The sequence below is a fragment of the Musca domestica genome, unplaced genomic scaffold (genome assembly GCF_030504385.1).
Source record: "Musca domestica strain aabys unplaced genomic scaffold, Musca_domestica.polishedcontigs.V.1.1 17, whole genome shotgun sequence".
NCBI lineage: Eukaryota > Metazoa > Arthropoda > Insecta > Diptera > Muscidae > Musca > Musca domestica.
Window position 1 is genome coordinate 9,476,331 of NW_026712230.1, and position 18,928 is coordinate 9,495,258.

At 35.8% G+C, this 18,928-nt stretch overlaps 1 protein-coding gene across 1 annotated transcript; it reads right to left on the reverse strand.

Annotated features, from left to right (window-relative positions):
- Positions 1–2,484: 2,484 nt before the first annotated feature.
- On the reverse strand, positions 2,485–18,646 carry LOC131801628 (calcineurin subunit B type 1). The gene is made up of 4 exons (XM_059120473.1): positions 18,176–18,646; positions 15,188–15,227; positions 8,035–8,333; positions 2,485–7,960 (listed from the first exon to the last, which is right to left on the reverse strand). The coding sequence occupies exons 1-4, from the start codon at positions 18,176–18,178 to the stop codon at positions 7,790–7,792; spliced, it is 513 nt and encodes a 170-aa protein (XP_058976456.1). The 5' UTR covers positions 18,179–18,646; the 3' UTR covers positions 2,485–7,789.
- Positions 18,647–18,928: the final 282 nt, after the last annotated feature.

Below are 18,928 nucleotides of genomic sequence, written 5' to 3' on the forward strand. Positions count from 1 at the left end.
GTCAGATTTATATGTCCAAAAATGTAAACAAAGGAATTAATTTTTAATAAATTATTTTAATTTCAAAAATATACACTTTGGAAATTTCGACATATTTAAAAGTCATAGTGTCAATATAATGCCGGTTATTACATCTTTCCGATAGATTAAATAATGATGTTGTCGGACACATAAATCGTTTTTCGTTATTACAAGTCTCATTTAAATAAAAACTGTCCGATAAGCAAAGGGCTAGACCATCTTCCCTTTATCTTTTAAAGTAAAGTTTACTGAATTCATGTTGCCATATTTTATATTGATAATATGACAATAACAACAAAATATATTTAAATAAAGAAATGGATAACGCAAATCATTTATTTAATATTGAGGAACTGAATTATAAATTTATTTCACGAAATTAATAACAATTTCGTTTTGTTTATTATTTTCAACCTAAAACGAAGATGCCATTGTGAAAAAAATGCTGTGACTACCTGTTACTTTTACAAAAAGCGTGCCATATCTCTGTAAGAAATGCATATCGGATAACGTGAAAGTGGACAATAAAGGACTTTCTGGTTGATCCATGTGTATACCTATTGAAAATTATTATTAGAAATTAATTAAATCATGAAACGTCACATCGAATTTGACCCAAATATTACTATAAGCCCAATTCTCACGAGAGTAATTTTTAGTCCAAACAAAATGTTTATTTCCAAAACACACAAGGCTAATGAAACTGTCTTAAATTGAATACGTATCCACAGCTTCGTGTGTTAGTATTTTTATACCCTCCACCATAGTATATACCATGGTGGGTCCATGTGGACCCACGTTTTGGTATAGCCCCCCATATAATAGTACCTCCCTATTTTCGGTATTTTGATGATTTAAGCGACAGTATTCACCGGAATTGTTTCAAATTTGGTATTTAAAGTTCGTAATGGATGCTACAGCGTATGACAGAAAATTGTTTGTACAAATCCACGTCTTCATATAGCCCCCCATATAGTGGTACCTCCCGATATTCGGTATTTTTGTAATTTAAGCTACATTATTCACCGAAAATGTTTCAAATTTGGGTTTTGAAGTTCGTAACGGATGCTACAGCCTATGACAAAAAATTATCTGTGCAGATCCACGTCTTCGTATAGCCCTCATATAACACTACCTCCCGATATTCGGTATTTTGATGACTTTAGCGACATTATTCCCCGGCATTGTTTCAAATTTGGTATTTGAAGCCTATGACAGAAAATTGTCTGTGCAGGTCCAAGTCTTCGTATAGCCCCCACATAACGATAGCCCCCGATATTCGGTATTTTGATGATTTTGGCGACATTATTCACCGGAATTGTTTCCAATTAGGTGTTTGAAGTTCGTAATGAATACTACAGCCTAAGACAGAAAATTGTCTGTGCAGGTCCACTTCTTCGTATATCCCCCTCATAACGGTACCTCCCTATATTCGGAATTTTGATGATTTTAGCTACATTATTTACCGAATTTTTTTATTCAAGTTTCGAATTTGAATATTGTAATGGTTTATGACAAAAGTTGCCTATGCAGGTCCACGTCGTCGACCCTAATATAACGGCTACATTCGGGATTTTCAAGATTTTAACAGAATTTTTAACGGATTTTATTTTATTTGAAAATTTGTCAAAAGCGTTCCAAATGGTGGAGGGTATTCAAAGATCGGCGGGGCTCAACTTACTGCTTTTTTACTTGTTATTTCTAAAACATGTAAAATTGGTGGTGCTTCCTTTCTTTTAATTATTTTAATGGGGGACAAATTGGTTTGTTTTTGACAAATCAGCTGATTAGTTGCAAGTTTCTGTAGAAATACCGTCTGTTTACTTTTCGCATATTCCTTGCAAAAGAGAATAAAACTACCTTACTCTCTCAGAAAGATGTCGCTGGACAATTCCTGCAGGAAAAGTAACCGGACACACTTATATTACGTTTGTAGGTCTGATAGTCGTTAAAAATCCTCCTAAAACAACTTAGCTTATATTTCTTTTGAGTATTTATTCTTTGATTTATTTTTATTATTTTATTTTTTAACATGTTCATAGATTTTTAAATGTTTTTTTTTTGCATTTCTCCGCAAATGCATTTTTGTTTGTCTTTGTAATGGCTTTGAATTTGAATATTTATTTTCAAGTTAAATTTTAATTATTTTTCTATTAAAATGCTTAATATAAATTTATGATTTCATTTTTTTTCTTTAACTTTTTAGAAAGTAAAAAATCGCACACTAAATTAAGACAGTACAATTCAAGTTGATGAGTTCGAGTTTTTTGTTATTTTTTCTTCGTTTTTTTTTTGTTTGGTTTTGTAAAGAAGGCTTTTCAGGTGGATTTGAAAATTGTTTCAAATTTCCGTACAAAGAATAATGAAATGAAATGACGATCTAATTTTTATCAGTACAAAATTATGAAGAGAAAAATAAACTAAATATTTTGAATACAGACAAGATACGTTTATTAAGCTAAGTTTTCTAGTTTTTTTTTGTTCTTCCTTTTTGCGCCTTTGCAATAAATTAAATTTCCAATATTTATTGTTACGGCTTATTTTCAGAAAAATTCTCGGTATTTTATTTACTCGCCTTGGTTTGAATAATAATTATACAGTTTTTTATCTTTTAGTTCAGAGAGTGCTTGTAGATTATTTTTTATATTTAAGTTATTTTTTTTTTAATTTTTTACTTAGAAAAGTCATTTGGTTTTGAGAATTACTTACTATCAATTAGTAATAAATTTTAATGTTTTTGTTTTTTTTTTTTTCTTAATAAATTTTACAAAGTGCACATTTTTTATGATTTTTTCTTAAGTGAAAGATTTTGGTATTTATTTGTGATTTTATATTAGTTATTTTTAAGGATGTTTTTAGGTTAAATACATACATGTTTTTTTTCGAAAACTTGGGTCTCGGCAGAGCCACAAAATTTAGTGAAATAAATTCTATGTAGTCAAATAAATTTGGAAATCTTTTGTAATTTTAGAAGAAAATGTTCCATTAAAATACTAGAAAATCCTTCCATAATGGATTTTATTGGGCCGTTCCCCTAGAGTTTTAATCGCACTTGGCTCCAGCACAAACTTTATAGAAAAAAACTAGGGGGTTTAGACCACATATTATTCATTGCAAGGAATGCAGAGCGTAGGATATAGTAACAAACTGTTCAACGATTTAAACAAATTACGAAACTACAGGAAAGTAATTACTGTAGTCCTTGTTGGGGTATGCAACCTTACAAGCGTCTCCTAGACTGCAACATTATAGGCTACATTTTGCTCTTTCAACTCCTGATTGTCTTTAATTTTTTTTTTCAACAATCTTAATAACTGGAGGTAGATTTGATTCACCATATACCTGCATCTATGGCTAAACAGCCATATAATACTCAAAGCCAGGTTTCATTATGGGTATTCTAATATTGTACTCCTATGTGGTGGACCATGGTTAGAATTTTGAGAGTTCACTAGTCTTCGTTTCAATGTTGCTGCTTCTCGCTATATAACTCAGTGTCCAATAATAAGACCAAATTTCCAAACAGAGGCAGGGTGAATGAACGTGAAAGGGTTTAAACCCTACTGATCTCAGAGTGAGGAAATTGAAAGTGAAGGTCAACCATACGCTGGGGGTAGGTACTCGCAAAAGCCACCCACATAGTTACCGAAGCCTAAAAAATGGGCGTGATGATACCGCTACTGAAGCCAGACAAGGATGCCAGCCCAGGGTAGTCATACAGTCCAATTTCGCTTTTGTCGCCACCAGTAGCGAATACTATCCTTCTTCGTCAAGGACGTAACCACAACATACCGTGCAATGGGAAAGTAGTAGTCAACCGCCCACACTGTTTGAGGATGTCGAGAAAATTTCTCTTCAGTCTAGTTTGAAACGTTGGAAAATAAACTGTACATCAGTACGTCAGACGTTCGTGGAGTTTCAAAACAAGAATCTGGCACAGTGAAACAGGGAGTTCCTCAAGGTGGGTATCGTCTCCCTAGTTGTTTAACACCTACCTTTCCAGAATTCCGCGTCCTCCAGGAATAGAGACCATACAGTATGCAGATGATTGCTCGATTATGGCGCCGGGTCCTGTCCTCGATGGCTTGTGAATCAGGCTGAAAACCTATCTCGCAAAGGTTGCCTCCTTCTTGCATCGAGTTATATGAAAATATAATATACAAATAAATCAACGGCAACACTCTTTACAAAATGCAGTAGTAACAAGGTCCTCAAGATGCCAGTCGCCAGCAACTAGAGGCGGGGTAAGGAAACCTTTTGACCCCTTATAAAGGGCGCCCAGAGTTGCGAATTTTAGTGCTACGCAGTGGAAAAATACCGACCAACTGCAACATGTTGTCACCTCACGATGCCAGTGTACCATCTACATGAGGTGGCGAAAGAGTTCTTCCCAAAACTAAGCATGTATTGCGATGGATAGGCAACCTCTGTCCATACAAGTAAGGTGAAATCTTCTTGATTTAGAGAGAGGTGCAGAGAGAGAGAGAGTGCCTGAATAGTATAACATTAACGCAGTCACACTAGAATGCAGAAAAAATATCATACAAGAAGATGATCCATCTTTTGTTGCAGCTAAAAAAAACGAAGGAGAATACGATATTGTCGATCGTACATAAAGGGTGAGATGAAAAAACTGCAACCAACTTCAGACTGCTGTCATTTCAAAGCCACTCGTCCGACAGCTGTTAAAATTATTCCAGTGGCAGCTCAAATATTGTTTACAAGTGTACAAATCATTTTGGTGATAATTTTCGAGAAAAAAAGTTATTCGTGATGAAATTCATGCGTGATAGTGTGATTTCTTTATATTTGGCTGGAAAACCACAAGCGGCTATCGTTAGAGCACTCCAGCATTTAAATGTGAATAAATCTTTCGTGTCTCGTACCATCACTCGTTACCGTAATGCTGGTAGCCTAGCCCGACGTCAACGAAGTGGACGGAAGAAAACAGCAACATCAACAGAAATGGTTCGAAAATAAAGAAGCGACTTGATCGAAACCCACGTTACAGTGGCCGAAAAATGGCTCGTGAGCTAAACATATCGCAATATTCCATTCGGCAAATATTGAAAAATGAGCTCGGGGTAAAGCCATTGAAATTCCAAAAAGTGCCAGACTTACACCGCAACATAAAAAAATAAACTCAAAAGAGCTAAAGAATGGCCGAAAGTGGCGAACTGCCGAATTTGGTTTTTTTCCGATGAGAAAACATTCGTTGTTGTTACTTGCCAAAGGGGTCTGCTGAAAATGTGCACCTTCGGTTGGCCACCAGAACTCAAGCGCCGGTCATGGTGATGGCGTGGGGCGCCATAACAGCCGATGATCGCTCTCCGCTCATATTAATCGACCGTGGCATCAAAATAAATGCCGAATATTATCGAGAAAATATTCTGGACATTCCAACAGGACTCAGCACCATCGCACTCAGCACGCGCCACCCAAGAATGGTTACAAAATGAGGATCCTCGCTTCATTTCCAGCGCACAATGGCCACCAATATCTCCGGATACCAACCCGTTGGACTATTGTGTCTGGAGTATTTTGAAAAACAAGGATAGCACTAAAAAATACCAAAGTGTCAATCACTTAAAGCAAGCGCTTCGCCGGGAATGGGCCAAAATACCGCAAAACAACATTCGGGTAGCGTGTGACGGTTTCATTGGCCGTTTAAAGGCCATAGTTCGTGCCAATCTTGACCTGTTCAAACAAATCTAAACTTATTCTAAAATTTGGCGCTATTTCCGACATTTTTTGATTTCATTCAATAAAATTTAAAAAAAAAATTTAAAAATTATGGCGTTTGACTTTGTTGAATTATTTTATCTCACCCTGTAGTTATATTTATATTATAAATATGTCAGGTGTGAAATTGATAATATCGGCCAAATCTTTCGTACAACTTCTCATCAAACAATCAAACCAGGACCATGCCGTCCTAATGGATAGATGGTGAGGAAAAGGAGAAAACGCGCAAAATACTTGTTCGTACACTGGCAATTTTTTTTTTAAATTGAATATTGCTAGAAGATACGTTAAAACGCTATAACGACATTGAAACTCAACGAGCCTTCTTTATATACACTGACTACAATCTACATATTTTACTTCTCCCAAAAGCACCGCGTTAGCACTAACTTCTTTACTTTTTATTTGGACTTAAAGGGACACGCCGGCGTATTGAACGTCTTGGTGTTTGAACCAAACAACAACCGTCAATATTACCCTCCTGAGAAATATTCAAATTCAAATATTTTATCCATTTCCATTTACATTTTTCCCGTTTAAAGGGACACACCGGTGTATTGAACTTCTCGGAGTTCGAACCAAGCAACAACCGTCAATATTACCCTCCTGAGAAATATTCAAATTATACAATGTCATTTGCAACAGGTATGGCCATGTGCTGCTTTCTATTTCCCATCGACTTAGTTTAGAATTGTAAAAACATCTCTTGATGTATTTCTTCTTCTGATTTCAACATCATTAAATTAGGCAAATTTTGACTGAGAGTGACTTTATTCATAATTCCATATTTTTGTTTTCATTTTAATTAAAATTAGTAAAGTTTATGTTTTCAAATCGTATTATTATTTTTTTTGTTTTGTTTGATGTCGGTAGAGAAAAACGTTGCATGTATTTTTTTAGTGTTTTGTTTCTGATGTTATTATAATGCATAAGTTCGTTTATTGCTGATAGTTGTTGTTGATTCATTTTAAATGGTAAATGTAATGTTGTATATTCATTATTTTTGAGATGTTTTTATTTCTGGGTAATACTCCTTATGGAAGTTAATGTTGTTTGTATTGTTTGTTTTTGTTTTGTTTAAATAAAGTAAATTACTGCACATTATGTTGTTGTTATCATTATATTAAGCTGAGATTTTTAAATTAAGTTTATTTTTTTGGTAGTTTCATAATTAAACGTTTTTGTTTTATTTATTTGGATTCGTTTTTATTTTATGCTTAGGAAATCATCATAAAAACTTTAACAAACTTAACCTTAAAAAAGAGCAAAAATAAACAAAATTTAAACAAAATAAATTAAGTTTTAAAAAATATTTTTTTTTATTATTTTTTGAGAAACTTTGGATAAGAAAGGGGAATAGGGGTTGAAATATGGAGGATAGGAAGAAAAGGATTAGGTTATTGTTTAAATGGAAACAAAAAATTGCAATTTAAATTCGAAAAACAAATGAAATTCGAAGAATCTACGGGGTGAGTTTTTCTTTATATTGAAATTTGACATTGGAGATTTTATATTAATGTAAAAAAAGAAAATTTGATTTGTGTTTTTAATTTTTGCTAATTTGAATTTGATTTTTTTGGTTTGTTTTCTTTTTTCTTTTTGTTATTTTATAAATATAAATTTGTTAATAATTGTGATAATTTTTTTATTAATTTTAACTTTATCTCTTAGCAAAAAAAATACAATTAAAAATATATGTATATATGTAAATATTAGTTAAGTATATAATTTTCTTTATGAAAAATGGAGAAGAGCGACACTTCTTTGCATTTGTTTTTTTTTTTTTTTCTCTTGATAATGTGATGATGGATTGGTGTTAAGAGAGAGATAGAGAGGAAACTTGAAAGATTGAAGAGAGAAATTCGGTGATGTTGTTAAGGGACGTTTTGAGGAGCTGGTGGTGGTTGTGGTGTATAAAGGGTTTCAGAAGAGTTTTTTTGTGGTTTTAATTTTTTTGTTTGTTTGTTTTAAGTAAATGTTTTTTTTTTTTAATATATAAAAGCGACGTTTTGCTTAATAGAATTTAAACGTCAACAACCATTTTTTTGTGTATATCTGTGTTACCGACCACCGAACAGAATTCATCAAATGAAATTTTACCATCCTCATCCTTATCGGCAAAACAAATTGTTTTATCCACAATCTGTTGCAGTTGCGTATCCTTGAGATTATTGCCTACCATCATTTTTAAAACCTACAACAACGTAAAAGAAAAAGGTTTAATTGTTTGCAAATTAAATTTGCTTTCTAAAGTATCATCAAGCTTACCTGAAACAGTTCACCATTTGATATGTATCCATCATTGTCCATATCATATATACGAAATGCAAAGCGCAATTTGGATAATTTGTCGCCTTTAACGCTAAATTGTGATACACCTTGTATGAATTCCTTAAAATCTACTTCTCCATTACCGTCCGCATCGAAAATATCAATGACACGCTGAACCAGGGGATTTTGTTGCAGTTCTGGCAATGACATAAATTCATCCACGCTCAAGGCACCGGAATTATCCAAATCAAGTTTACGAAAACGTTTGCCCAAACGACGAATCTCATCGGCATCGACTGAAAGAAAGAACGAGATAAATAACATGTTGCACAACACATGTTACACAATTAGAACATGCCAAACAAAAAAATATATTTGTCCAAGAAACATCATTATAACAAAATAAAATCTTGATTTTCCAATATGTCATCTTCTTGTAAATGCTATAAATGAATAATAACACTGGGATACAAAACTTCAAAAAAAAAAAACAAGTTAAAAAGTATCAGTCGGGTTTGCCGATAGATGTGTGGGGTGATATGAAAAAACTACAAAACAAGCGTACAAAAGCATTTTGGCGAAAATTTTCCAGAAAAAAAGTTATTTGTGATGGAATTCAAGCGTAATAGTGTGATTTCTTTAAATTTGGCTAGAAAACAACAAGTGACTATCGTTAGAGCAGTCCAGCATTTAAATGTGAATACATCTCTTGTGCTCGAGGTAAAGCCATTAAAATTCCAAAAAGTGCAAGAAGGAAGGAAAATAGACTCAAACGAGCTATAAAATAATTGCTTCGCTTGGCCGAAAGTGGTGAACTGCCGAATTTGGTTTTCTCCAATGAGAAAACATTCGTTGTTTAGCAATTTGTAAACAAACAAATTGTTCGATTAAATCTATCTTGACTTGTGTTATGATTATTCAAACTGTTGACCTTCTACGAAGTATGTTCCAAATTAATGGGTGAATATTGTTCATTTTTTTTTTGAAAATTTTAAACTTTATCAGAAGGAGTGGACCAATATTGCCCATCTCCGAACTCGATCTATGTTTGACAAAAATATTACGATGTACAAAGTTTAGACCAAATGGGATACTCCCTTCGAAAGTTATCGTGCGCATCAGCCAGCCAGATCGACTCCAAATGTCCCGAAACGGATTTGGTCTAAACCGTTACTAGGCACGTTTTGCCCGTATCAAATAACATATACCCTCTCTAGCCATATGGCTTCGAAATGACCCAGAAAAACCGTAGCTATATTCGTCATCTGTGGGCTCCCACAAACTAGAATTGGAACATTAGAGCAAGTGTGTATTTTTGCTGTCGCACACTGTTTACATGGAGGTTTCGATCGAATATTTTTAATGCACTGTAGAATGACTGTATATGCTTTAATCCTGTGTTTATAACATTATGATTTAAAGGAGTATTAGTGCTTTAATTTGAAAAATGTTGAAAACTTTTTCGAAGGACGTTTGGAGTCGATCATCTCAAATAGAGTACACCGTCCGTTCCAAACTTTGCAAATCGTAATATTTTTGTCAAACTTAGACTGTTGTCGAAGATACATACATTTTCGAACAAATTGTAAATCAGAGGTGGTGGTTTTAGACGAACTTAAGGTAGTCTTTACAGACGAGATAAATGGAGAGTCTTTATTGACAAACTGAGAGGAGTTATTATACACCATCAGCCTACTCGCAGTTTCGCCATTCCAAAGTTCAATCGGAGCAATGAGCATGCATTTATTTAATGGATATAGAGTGTATGCATTTTAACTGTCTCCTGAACAGCAACGTCAACCGCAGTATCTTACGCCACATTTGAAACTCAATTGCAACGGATTCTAAGTTAAGATTGATGAAGCAATGGAATTTATAAATCGAAAGAATATTTTGATCGTAGATGTGTAGAAAACCAAACTCAATTAAAATTGCAACCTACAACGTTTTAATGGTTACAACATATTGAGAAAGGATCGCACCAGAAGTGGAGATGGTGGATTAGCGTTCCTCTTACACTATCCTGTCAATACAGACATATCTCGTTTGAGCAAGTCTCATAAAATGTATGGGAGTAGAAATCAAGTAAGGACGCCCCCATCCGAATAAAAGAAAACTGTCACAGTCACAGAGTTTGAAAGCCACTCTTTCTCTAACTATGGGAGAACTCACTGGCCAGGAGTTCAACAGCCTTCGCTTTAGAGGACTGCCTAACCTTATGACTTGCAGATAACAGATCACTGTCCAACCCTTCCCATATTCGGGTAGCAGAAAGCTAGCTATTATACCTACTAGATGCATATCCGAAATAAGACATTTTCCAGCAGAGTGGATGAGCGTCATGAGTTCCGCTTGTATTGACAGTGGAAGGCAACCGGTTTGTACAGGAGCACAAAATATAAAATGGCTAGACCATCTGACGTTTTGCCACATTGGAAACTATATGAGTAAACTAATAATGATAGGTCACTCTCGACTCCTGGGAAAAGGTATGAAGAAACCCAATCAAATTTAACGACATAATGTTGACTGATCCGAAAAGGTACGCTCACCACTTTGATCGCCAATTGGTCGAACACCCCGTGATAGATATGGCGAACGAAGAGTACTACGACGTATAAGATCACTTTCCGCCGAAGATATACAATCACAGTTTGTCTGTCAATTTTGCGAGTATCATAAGAAACGCTAAGTCACCCAAAGCGTTTGTTTCGGATAAAATCTTTATGGTAATGTTGAAACACCTGTCGCTATTCACGTACATCGTTCCCGAATAATTGGACTGGGTGGTCCCGCTGCTAGAGATGGGCAAATACGCCTGCAGTTAAGTACCAGACCAAACTCTCTACCTGTCGCTAATCACCCACATCCTTCCCAAAGAAAAGGGCTGGATGGTCCCGCTACTAAGGATGGGCAAGGATGCGAGCAAAGGCACCAATAAAGGCCAATTTTGCTTTTGTTGCCCGTTGCAAAGATTCTTGGGACAGTATTAGACGAAACAACATGCTGCCTTCTCATGACATTGTTGGACCATCTTCAGGGTGACATAAAAACTGCAACAAAGTCAAACGCCATAATTTTTACATTTTTTTAATTAAAGTTTAGATTTGTTCGAATTGGTCATCTTTGTCACGAATTGTGGCCTTCAAACGGCCAATGAAACCGTTACACACTTCCCAAATATTGCCTTGCGGTATTTTGACCCATTCCCGGCGAATCGCTTGCTTGAGGAGATCGACACTTTGGCATTTTTTTGGTGCCAACCTTGCTTTCCAAAATACTCCAAACACAATAGTCCAACGGATTGGTATCCGGAGATTTTGGTCACAAAGGTCTACGGCCAAAATGTTTGCTTGCCCAAGGCTTTATTACACCCTCCAGAATATTTTCGCGATAATATTCGACATTTATTGTGATTCTACGGTCGATTAATACGAGCGGAGAGCGACCATCGGTTGTTATGGCGGCCCACAGCAGCGCTTGAGTTCTGGTGGCCAACCGAACGTCCATATTTTCATCTGACCTCTTTGTTTGTTTACAAACTGCTGCACAACGAATGTTTTCTCATTGGAGAAAACCAAATTCGGCAGTTCACAACTTTCCGCCAAGCGAAGCAACTCTTGAGCTCTTTTGTGTCTAATTTCTTTCCGTTGCAGTGTAAGTTCTTGCACTTTTTTGGAATTTCAATGGCTTTACCCCGTGCTCATTGACAGTTTGTTGTTACAGACCCATGTCAAGTATAACCGTGGTGATATATGATCACTTCATAGACGACCTAAAATCGCAGTATGTCCAAAGGATTATCTGCCTTTAAGTTCTCTGAGTCTATGGGCGCATCAGATTCACTCTTTCTCTACAAATGGACTTAAATAATTTAAATGAAATTGGATATCCAATGCATCTGTGAGCAATAAGCGCCGTAGCTCTGTGAACTTTATGGCTGATTTCCCTAACCACTAGAGCTCCATAGATGATAATCGTTCGCACAATTCATTCAAATATCCAATTTCATTATAAGCAGTTTTAGGCCCCAACTTTTTCCTATAGATTTCTTGCAAGAGTAATGTGCAATTAAGCCCCTCTTCGTTCCTCATTATTTCTCTTCCAGTCATTGAGCTTACAATTGGCCTAATTGAAGAACACTACAGGATTGGAACTTTAATTTCAAAAAAGATTGACCGTGACGCAGTAGGCTTTTGCAGACGTCTACTTATACGCTGTGTTCTATGTTTCACATTTTTTTGTGACATGGAAAATCTAAAGTCTGATAGATTCTAAAAACATTAACAACAAACATGAATCTTCGCAAATTCTATTGAAGGTAAAAACATAAATTTTCATGGAGGGGAGTAAAGTAGTGTTCCATATATAAGATAGTTTAAAAAAGTGCATAACAAAATATAGACACATGCCATTCTAATGCTTCAATGCGCTAAGAGCGGCAGACGGGAGAAAGAATGGCAATTAACTTGAAATAGATATACACAGAGACGAAATTTTGACAATCTTTCATAGAGAAAAGAATGACAGCAAGTGAATATGAATACACATATGCAGATATAGAATATTATTTTGACAATCTAGCTAGTCAATGTCCCATGTCCACAAAAATTAAAAGAAAACACGAAAAGTATTTTCTTTTCTTTTTTATTCTATATATAGATGATGTTCAATGTCTAGCAACAATGCCAACAATGAATGCTGCTTAAACGGTGCTAGTAATGTGTCAGTATTTGTCATATAGTTAATATGTTTTTGAGATTTTTCTTCTACAAATCAAAAAGAAAAACAAGAACGTTGTAGTACTCGGCAACAACAAATAATATGGAGCATAAAGAAGAATTTTAAAATTCATTCATAAAATATATGGAGGTTCTTTTTTTTTTTTTTTTGTTGCTAGTATGTCTTTAGTAATTTTGTTTATATTATAGCCATCACATGATACACCTGTGGCTTTAGTTATGATGCCTAGCTTTTATTATAAATAACACTTTGCAACACATGTTCGAACCCAAAATATTTCAAGGATTTGATGAGAAAATCTGAACCTCAATATAAGAAAATCGGTGTTTCTCTTTTATTGGGGCTATACAAGGAGGTGGACTTTTGCTTACAACTTTTTGTGAGCATTTCAAAAAACCCAACATGCCAATTATAGATATTTTCGTGCACACAACTCCTAGGATAACATTCATTCCGTAATTGATAAAATCACCTGGGACTGCATCGATATGAATGCTACTCACATCTGTCTGATAGGCATATTGATCCAGAGGCTCTTTTAGGCTTTAGATCATGTTGGTCTTTCCTGATACCCCTAGTTGGGGGAATTTTATCCACCATATGATGGATAACACCCAAGCAGGTAATGCAATGAAAACAAGTGATTTTGACATATGAGCAGAACTCACGTAGATGGTCCACTGGAGTCTTGAGAGACCTATAGCAATATAAGTGGTCAAAAAGTTCTCTTTATCCGCAGTCCAAGTAAGACCTTGTTTCTAATTTTTGAATTTATCAGATAGAACAAGCAGACACAATTCTTTACAATCTCAATGCCATCTTTTTCGATCTCCGAAGTTTGGACTTTCTGATTCGAAATTCCACATTCAACTGGAGTCTACAAATATGCAACATACATTTTTGATAAGTTTGGTTTAGTCTTCGACTAATATGTCTAGGTAAGGGGTGCAATGTTGTTGGGAACGGAATCCGTGTTGAATGCTGATATAGTCTCCTCAAATTATGGGGACTTTTCCCTCAAAAGCCTCAAAAGACTTCGGTACTGCCGACAAATCCCAGCGTAAACAGATGTGTCAACATAACCATTGAGATTCCATCCGGTTCAACGCATTGGATGACTAAGCGTTTCGTACAAAATCACTCTTTGTAAACCGTTCCTGGGCAGGAATTGGTCTTATACGACGTAGTACTTTTCGTTTCATTCTATCATTTTCGGGATGTCCGACAAATTAGCGATTAATCGGTTCCAATGTTGGCACACTTTAAGTGGGCTAACTTCTTATTTCTCTTAGGATAATTCACTGACCCTGGGTCAGTAGGGTTGCAATGGCGGAGCTCAACACGCTCATTCGCTATTTCCTCCGCCTCTACGCCTATGGCTAAGGAAAGTGAGACACACTTCAAGTAGGCTACCTTCTTGTTTCTTTTATGACGATTCACTGACCCTGGGTCAGTAGGGTTGCAACGGCGGAGCTCAACACGCTCATTCGCTCTCTACGGCTATGGTTAAGGAAAGTGTACTGTTCAAGGGAAATATCTGCTTATGCAGACAATTACTGAGATATTGCCCCAACCAAGAGAAAATGCGGGCTACCAAGCAAAGTCATCTTCCAGACCTGTTGACATTAGGGTTAAATCTGTGTCATGTAGTGGTGATTAGTGTATAAATATGTCTTCGAAACGCAGCTCTAATAATTAAAAAAATGAATGAACAGAATAGATTTCATCCAGATGTGTCTTCTCTGGGATTTGTAACTTTCCGTCTGCTCGATAAACTGATGGTTAAAATAACTGTTGTGAATGTGGATTCGTGAACAATCAAACTGCAGAAAATCCATTGAAATCACACACATACAATACGCTAGATAAAATTCAACTGCAAAACCGAGACTATCAGGAGTTTCTACACTTCAGAATGTACCCCTGATATGTTGAATCCCCAAACAAAGTCAAAGTGAGAATATTCCAAATCGAAAAACAAACAAATGTATGTTTAGCGAAAGATTTCTCAATCATCTGCTACAATAACAGAGCACCCATGGAGACATTTAAAGGGTTATGATTTTCCCTCCCACCACAAGATTGGAACCTTCTTTTGTCGATCTAGTTTTAAGGGAAAACAACTGCTAAAAAGAAAGTTACTCGATTCGAATTCATGCTTCGAAAAATATGTTTTGTAAGTAGTCTACAACGAATTGCATTGGAAATGAAGATATGAACATCAATTTTAACGCCTTAAAATATCTGTTTTGACCTTCGATGAGTACATTTTGAAAACAAAACTTTTGTTTGTGTTTCAATATTGGTCTTGTTTTGTATAATGTAATAGAAAAATGTGATCTACATTACTAAAATAAAATATGTTGATTAATATTTACAAAATATATATGACGACAGAAATACTTACAGTTGGAGCACATCTCCATGGGCAGAGAAGTTTCATTTCCCTGAAAAGAAGAAAAATATTATATTTATATATACATTTGAAAGATTTTTGCAAACAAAGTTAATGTCTAAGATTTTTGTCATAATCAACCAGCCGTAGACAGATTCAAAGCTTTAAAATCCATTTGAATAAATCTGAAAAGTGGAACAAGCGAGAATAGGCAATAGAAGGGATACTCTATAAAATTAAAACAATCCATATCTTTTGGTTGTTCATTTTTATGTTGGCTACAGACAGTCTACTCGATAAAATAGACGTTCTTGCACTTATTTTTTTCTATTAGCACATGGCGACGTTTACAAACACCTGCGCATACATTCATAAAATAGGCAACAAATATCAAAGACAAGAAATGGGGGAAGAGCATGTAGAAGTAACAACATTATTGGCACCTATTGACAATTGGCAAATAATTAAATTACTGTTTCACAGTCGTACCTATGTCAGAAATCAGAGGGGTAGTAAGAAGGCAAATGATGTAAAATACTGAGTAATGCGGATTTGGAGGATAATTTGATATATTTGTTTCATTTACGTGCACAAATTTTCAAAATATGAATAAGATTCCATCTGTGGGCGATGAAGCGGAAAGTGTTGAAGAGTCCTGGGAAATATTTCGTTCTTCGAAGTTTTTATAGATGAACTGAAGATAGTGCTAAAGGAAGTAGTATCTCTTCAGAGATACTTGCTGAAGCAAGTCTTTACTGATAGGCTAAAGCAAATCATATGTACGGACTAAAGTAATTCATTTTATACGGGTGAAGCATGTTTTCTTTACACATTCTGAGGCAAGTCGTTTAGCTGTCTTTACAGATGACTTAAAGGGAATCTTTACAGACAGACGAGCTGAAGGGAGCATTTTTAGCCTGTAATATCTTTACAGAGGACCTGAAGGCCAGGGAGCTTTTAATGAAAAGTGGGTCTTTATAGCCGAATAGAGTAGTATTCTTATTAAAAAAAATTGTAGGCAAACTGAAGGGAATCTTGCAGACAAGCTGAGGGAACTCTCTACAGGTGAAGTAAGGTTAGTCTTTACAAACGTTCTGAGTGGATCCTTTGCAGACGGACTGAGGGGAAGGAAGAAGGCGAGCTGAAAGAAATCTTTATAACGACCCACGAAGAGTCCTTGCAGACGACCTAAGGTGAGCTCTTATAGACAAGGTGAGGGGTTTTTATAGACGAACTATTTATGAGGACGCCCTTTAATCAAACAAATGAACAACATTTGGTGAAAACCAAAGGCTTGAATGGAGTCAGAAAATGGAAACAGAACGAACACAACTGTATGAGCTGATACAACAACAAAACATTTGGTAAAATGAATTCTGAGTTGCTGGACTGGGCAATATGGGGGGTCCTGATTCCAATAATATAATTTTCCTGAGGTCGAAATTAAAAAAAAAAAAAACGACTACAAAATAAAATAAAAAGTAATAGTCGTTGCGGTGCACTTAGCACCTCCAGAGGTAAACAATGCGGCTCCGCTATGGTCAGCCAACGCTAGTGCTACGCCGTGGAAAAATATTCAGTTCTGCCAGAATGCCTCCCTTAAAACCGCAACAGGGTGCCTCCTTATGACACCCGTCGACCACCTACATGAGGAGTCGAAGGGTTAACCGTTGCGACATCATAATAAAATGCTGTCAATAGATGTTTGGGTCTTACAGACAGACCATCTTGTGGATAGGCAACCTCCTTCCAGGCACGTAAGGAAAGACCTTCATCATCTAGAGAAAGGTACAGGTACAGGTATAAGAGAGAGCCTCTAGATCAACAGGCCCATCAAGCGAGGCTGGATAGTATTCACACTAACGCGGTCTCAGAAGTCATAAAGGACATAGAGTGAATACTGTACTAGGATACCATCCCCTCCCATCGCAGCTTAGAGCGACAGCTGCCCCGACAAACCCGAGTAGTTTTGGCTCAGTTAAGATCCCTATTGAGCCCATATTGACAGCGATGTGCAGAACATCTGCACTCCAGTCTCGTTGTGGACCCAACCCGTACAGTCTGCATCCTTTTTGAAACTGGACCCAGAGGCAGTACCCGATTGGGAGGAGTCAGAACGAAAACAGCTGAACTGTTACAACATTTGGACAGATTTTAACATCGACTTCGAGGTAAATTTCCTTGTTGTCAGGTCCTCTAGAGGTTCACAAAATGAATAGAACTACCGTAACTGTAGGGAGACCCATATCTAGGAAATTCGGGCAACTTTTAGGAAAAATATATTAGTTTGTAATCAGGATCACAAGAGCTACAGGTGGTGAAGTTTACAAAATGCTCAATTAACATTAGGCTTTAAAATTAAACTATTTACCCCTACAGCGAAAATTGAAAATCAAAAACCAAAATGAAAAATGTTGTTTGATAAAATGTTTCAAGTCCTTGAAGAAAAATACAATTTATTTCTTTAAGATCAACATTCCCCATCAAAAAGGTAGGTTGCTCATGTTCCTTACAAAAAAACATGACCTATTTACATGCTACGGGTTACATTCAAGAATGTTCACCACCCAAGCAACATTAAAATTTGAAGATAGTTAGTGTAAAAAAAAAAAACAATTATTCTTAAAGGGGTGTGTATGCGATTGCGACACAATTGTATGCGATGGGGCCACTATAGATTTTTTGCTTTGGCTGGTCTCTTTCATTGCAATGTAGAATCAAAGGTGGCAGGTGGTGATGGTGGTTGCTTGTGGCTGACTGACTGTTTGGCGATTGTATTATTTCTATTCCTACATTTATTGGCCTTTTCTTGTGCTCGCCCTCACCCTCCCCCGCCATCGCTCTAAAATGTATGGTGAAGGCCTCATTGGGGCAATGGGACAGAGAAGGTCTTTCTTTTGTTTCGTGGTATATCATATGGTCTGCTCTCGTTTCGTTAAGTCGTCTCGTAAAACAACACATGAATTAACAATAAAAAGACAAGAGAAGAAATTTATTTACCATTTTGTTTGTTGCTTAAGTATCTGCGAAATATATATAGAAAAAGTTACGATATATATTTTCCTATTTTCTTTTATGCTTTTATTATTTTCTTATTGCAATGAAATTTCACTTTTTCGGTCACACTTTCTTCCTAAAAGTAGCGCTCCTCTTTATTTTTGCTCAGCAAAAAACAGCAGCAACACCAAAAATACACTTTCTGTCGTTTCTTCTTCTTTGGCTAGTTCTCTTTTTTATTTTTTCGTTATTCGCACTTAATTTCAATCACTTGCAATTTATTTTCAATCGATTTTTCTTTTTCTATATAGAATTCTTTTCTCTACAATATATTATCCGTTAGCTAAAGTTTTTATCACAACTAAATTTGTTGAATTGTAGCGTTTTATTTTTTTGCAAATTCCAATCAGAATATTTTTTTTTCCTTTTTTTGGGGCTCTTGGTGTCTTTTTCCGTTCATATACACAAAATTAGGGATATGTAAGTTCACACTGGACAAATCGATTGTTGGAATCGATAGATGGGAATATATCGATATTTTTCCGTTACTAATTTGAATTGGCCGTATTGATCATTTGTATATTGGTCTGTTCCACAAATGAATAAAAATGTAAAAGTTTTTACCTCAAAAACTGAGTTCCCCTTTATTTCTTGCAAGTACTGGAACAGAGCATATGATAATTTAGAAATTAGACACCACAAGTACTAGTAACCCTGTATGAAGGCTGGGGTTATATGTCTCAAAGTCACAACCTT

Bases quoted from the DNA above. Each gene is read 5' to 3' on its own strand.
- LOC131801628 (XM_059120473.1), bottom strand. The intron at 8,334-15,187 runs GTAAGTATTTCT...TCTTTCTTTCAG, and splicing joins CATGGAGATGTGCTCCAACT to TCGATGCCGATGAGATTCGT. The intron at 7,961-8,034 runs GTAAGCTTGATG...ACGTTGTTGTAG, and splicing joins CAAATGGTGAACTGTTTCAG to GTTTTAAAAATGATGGTAGG.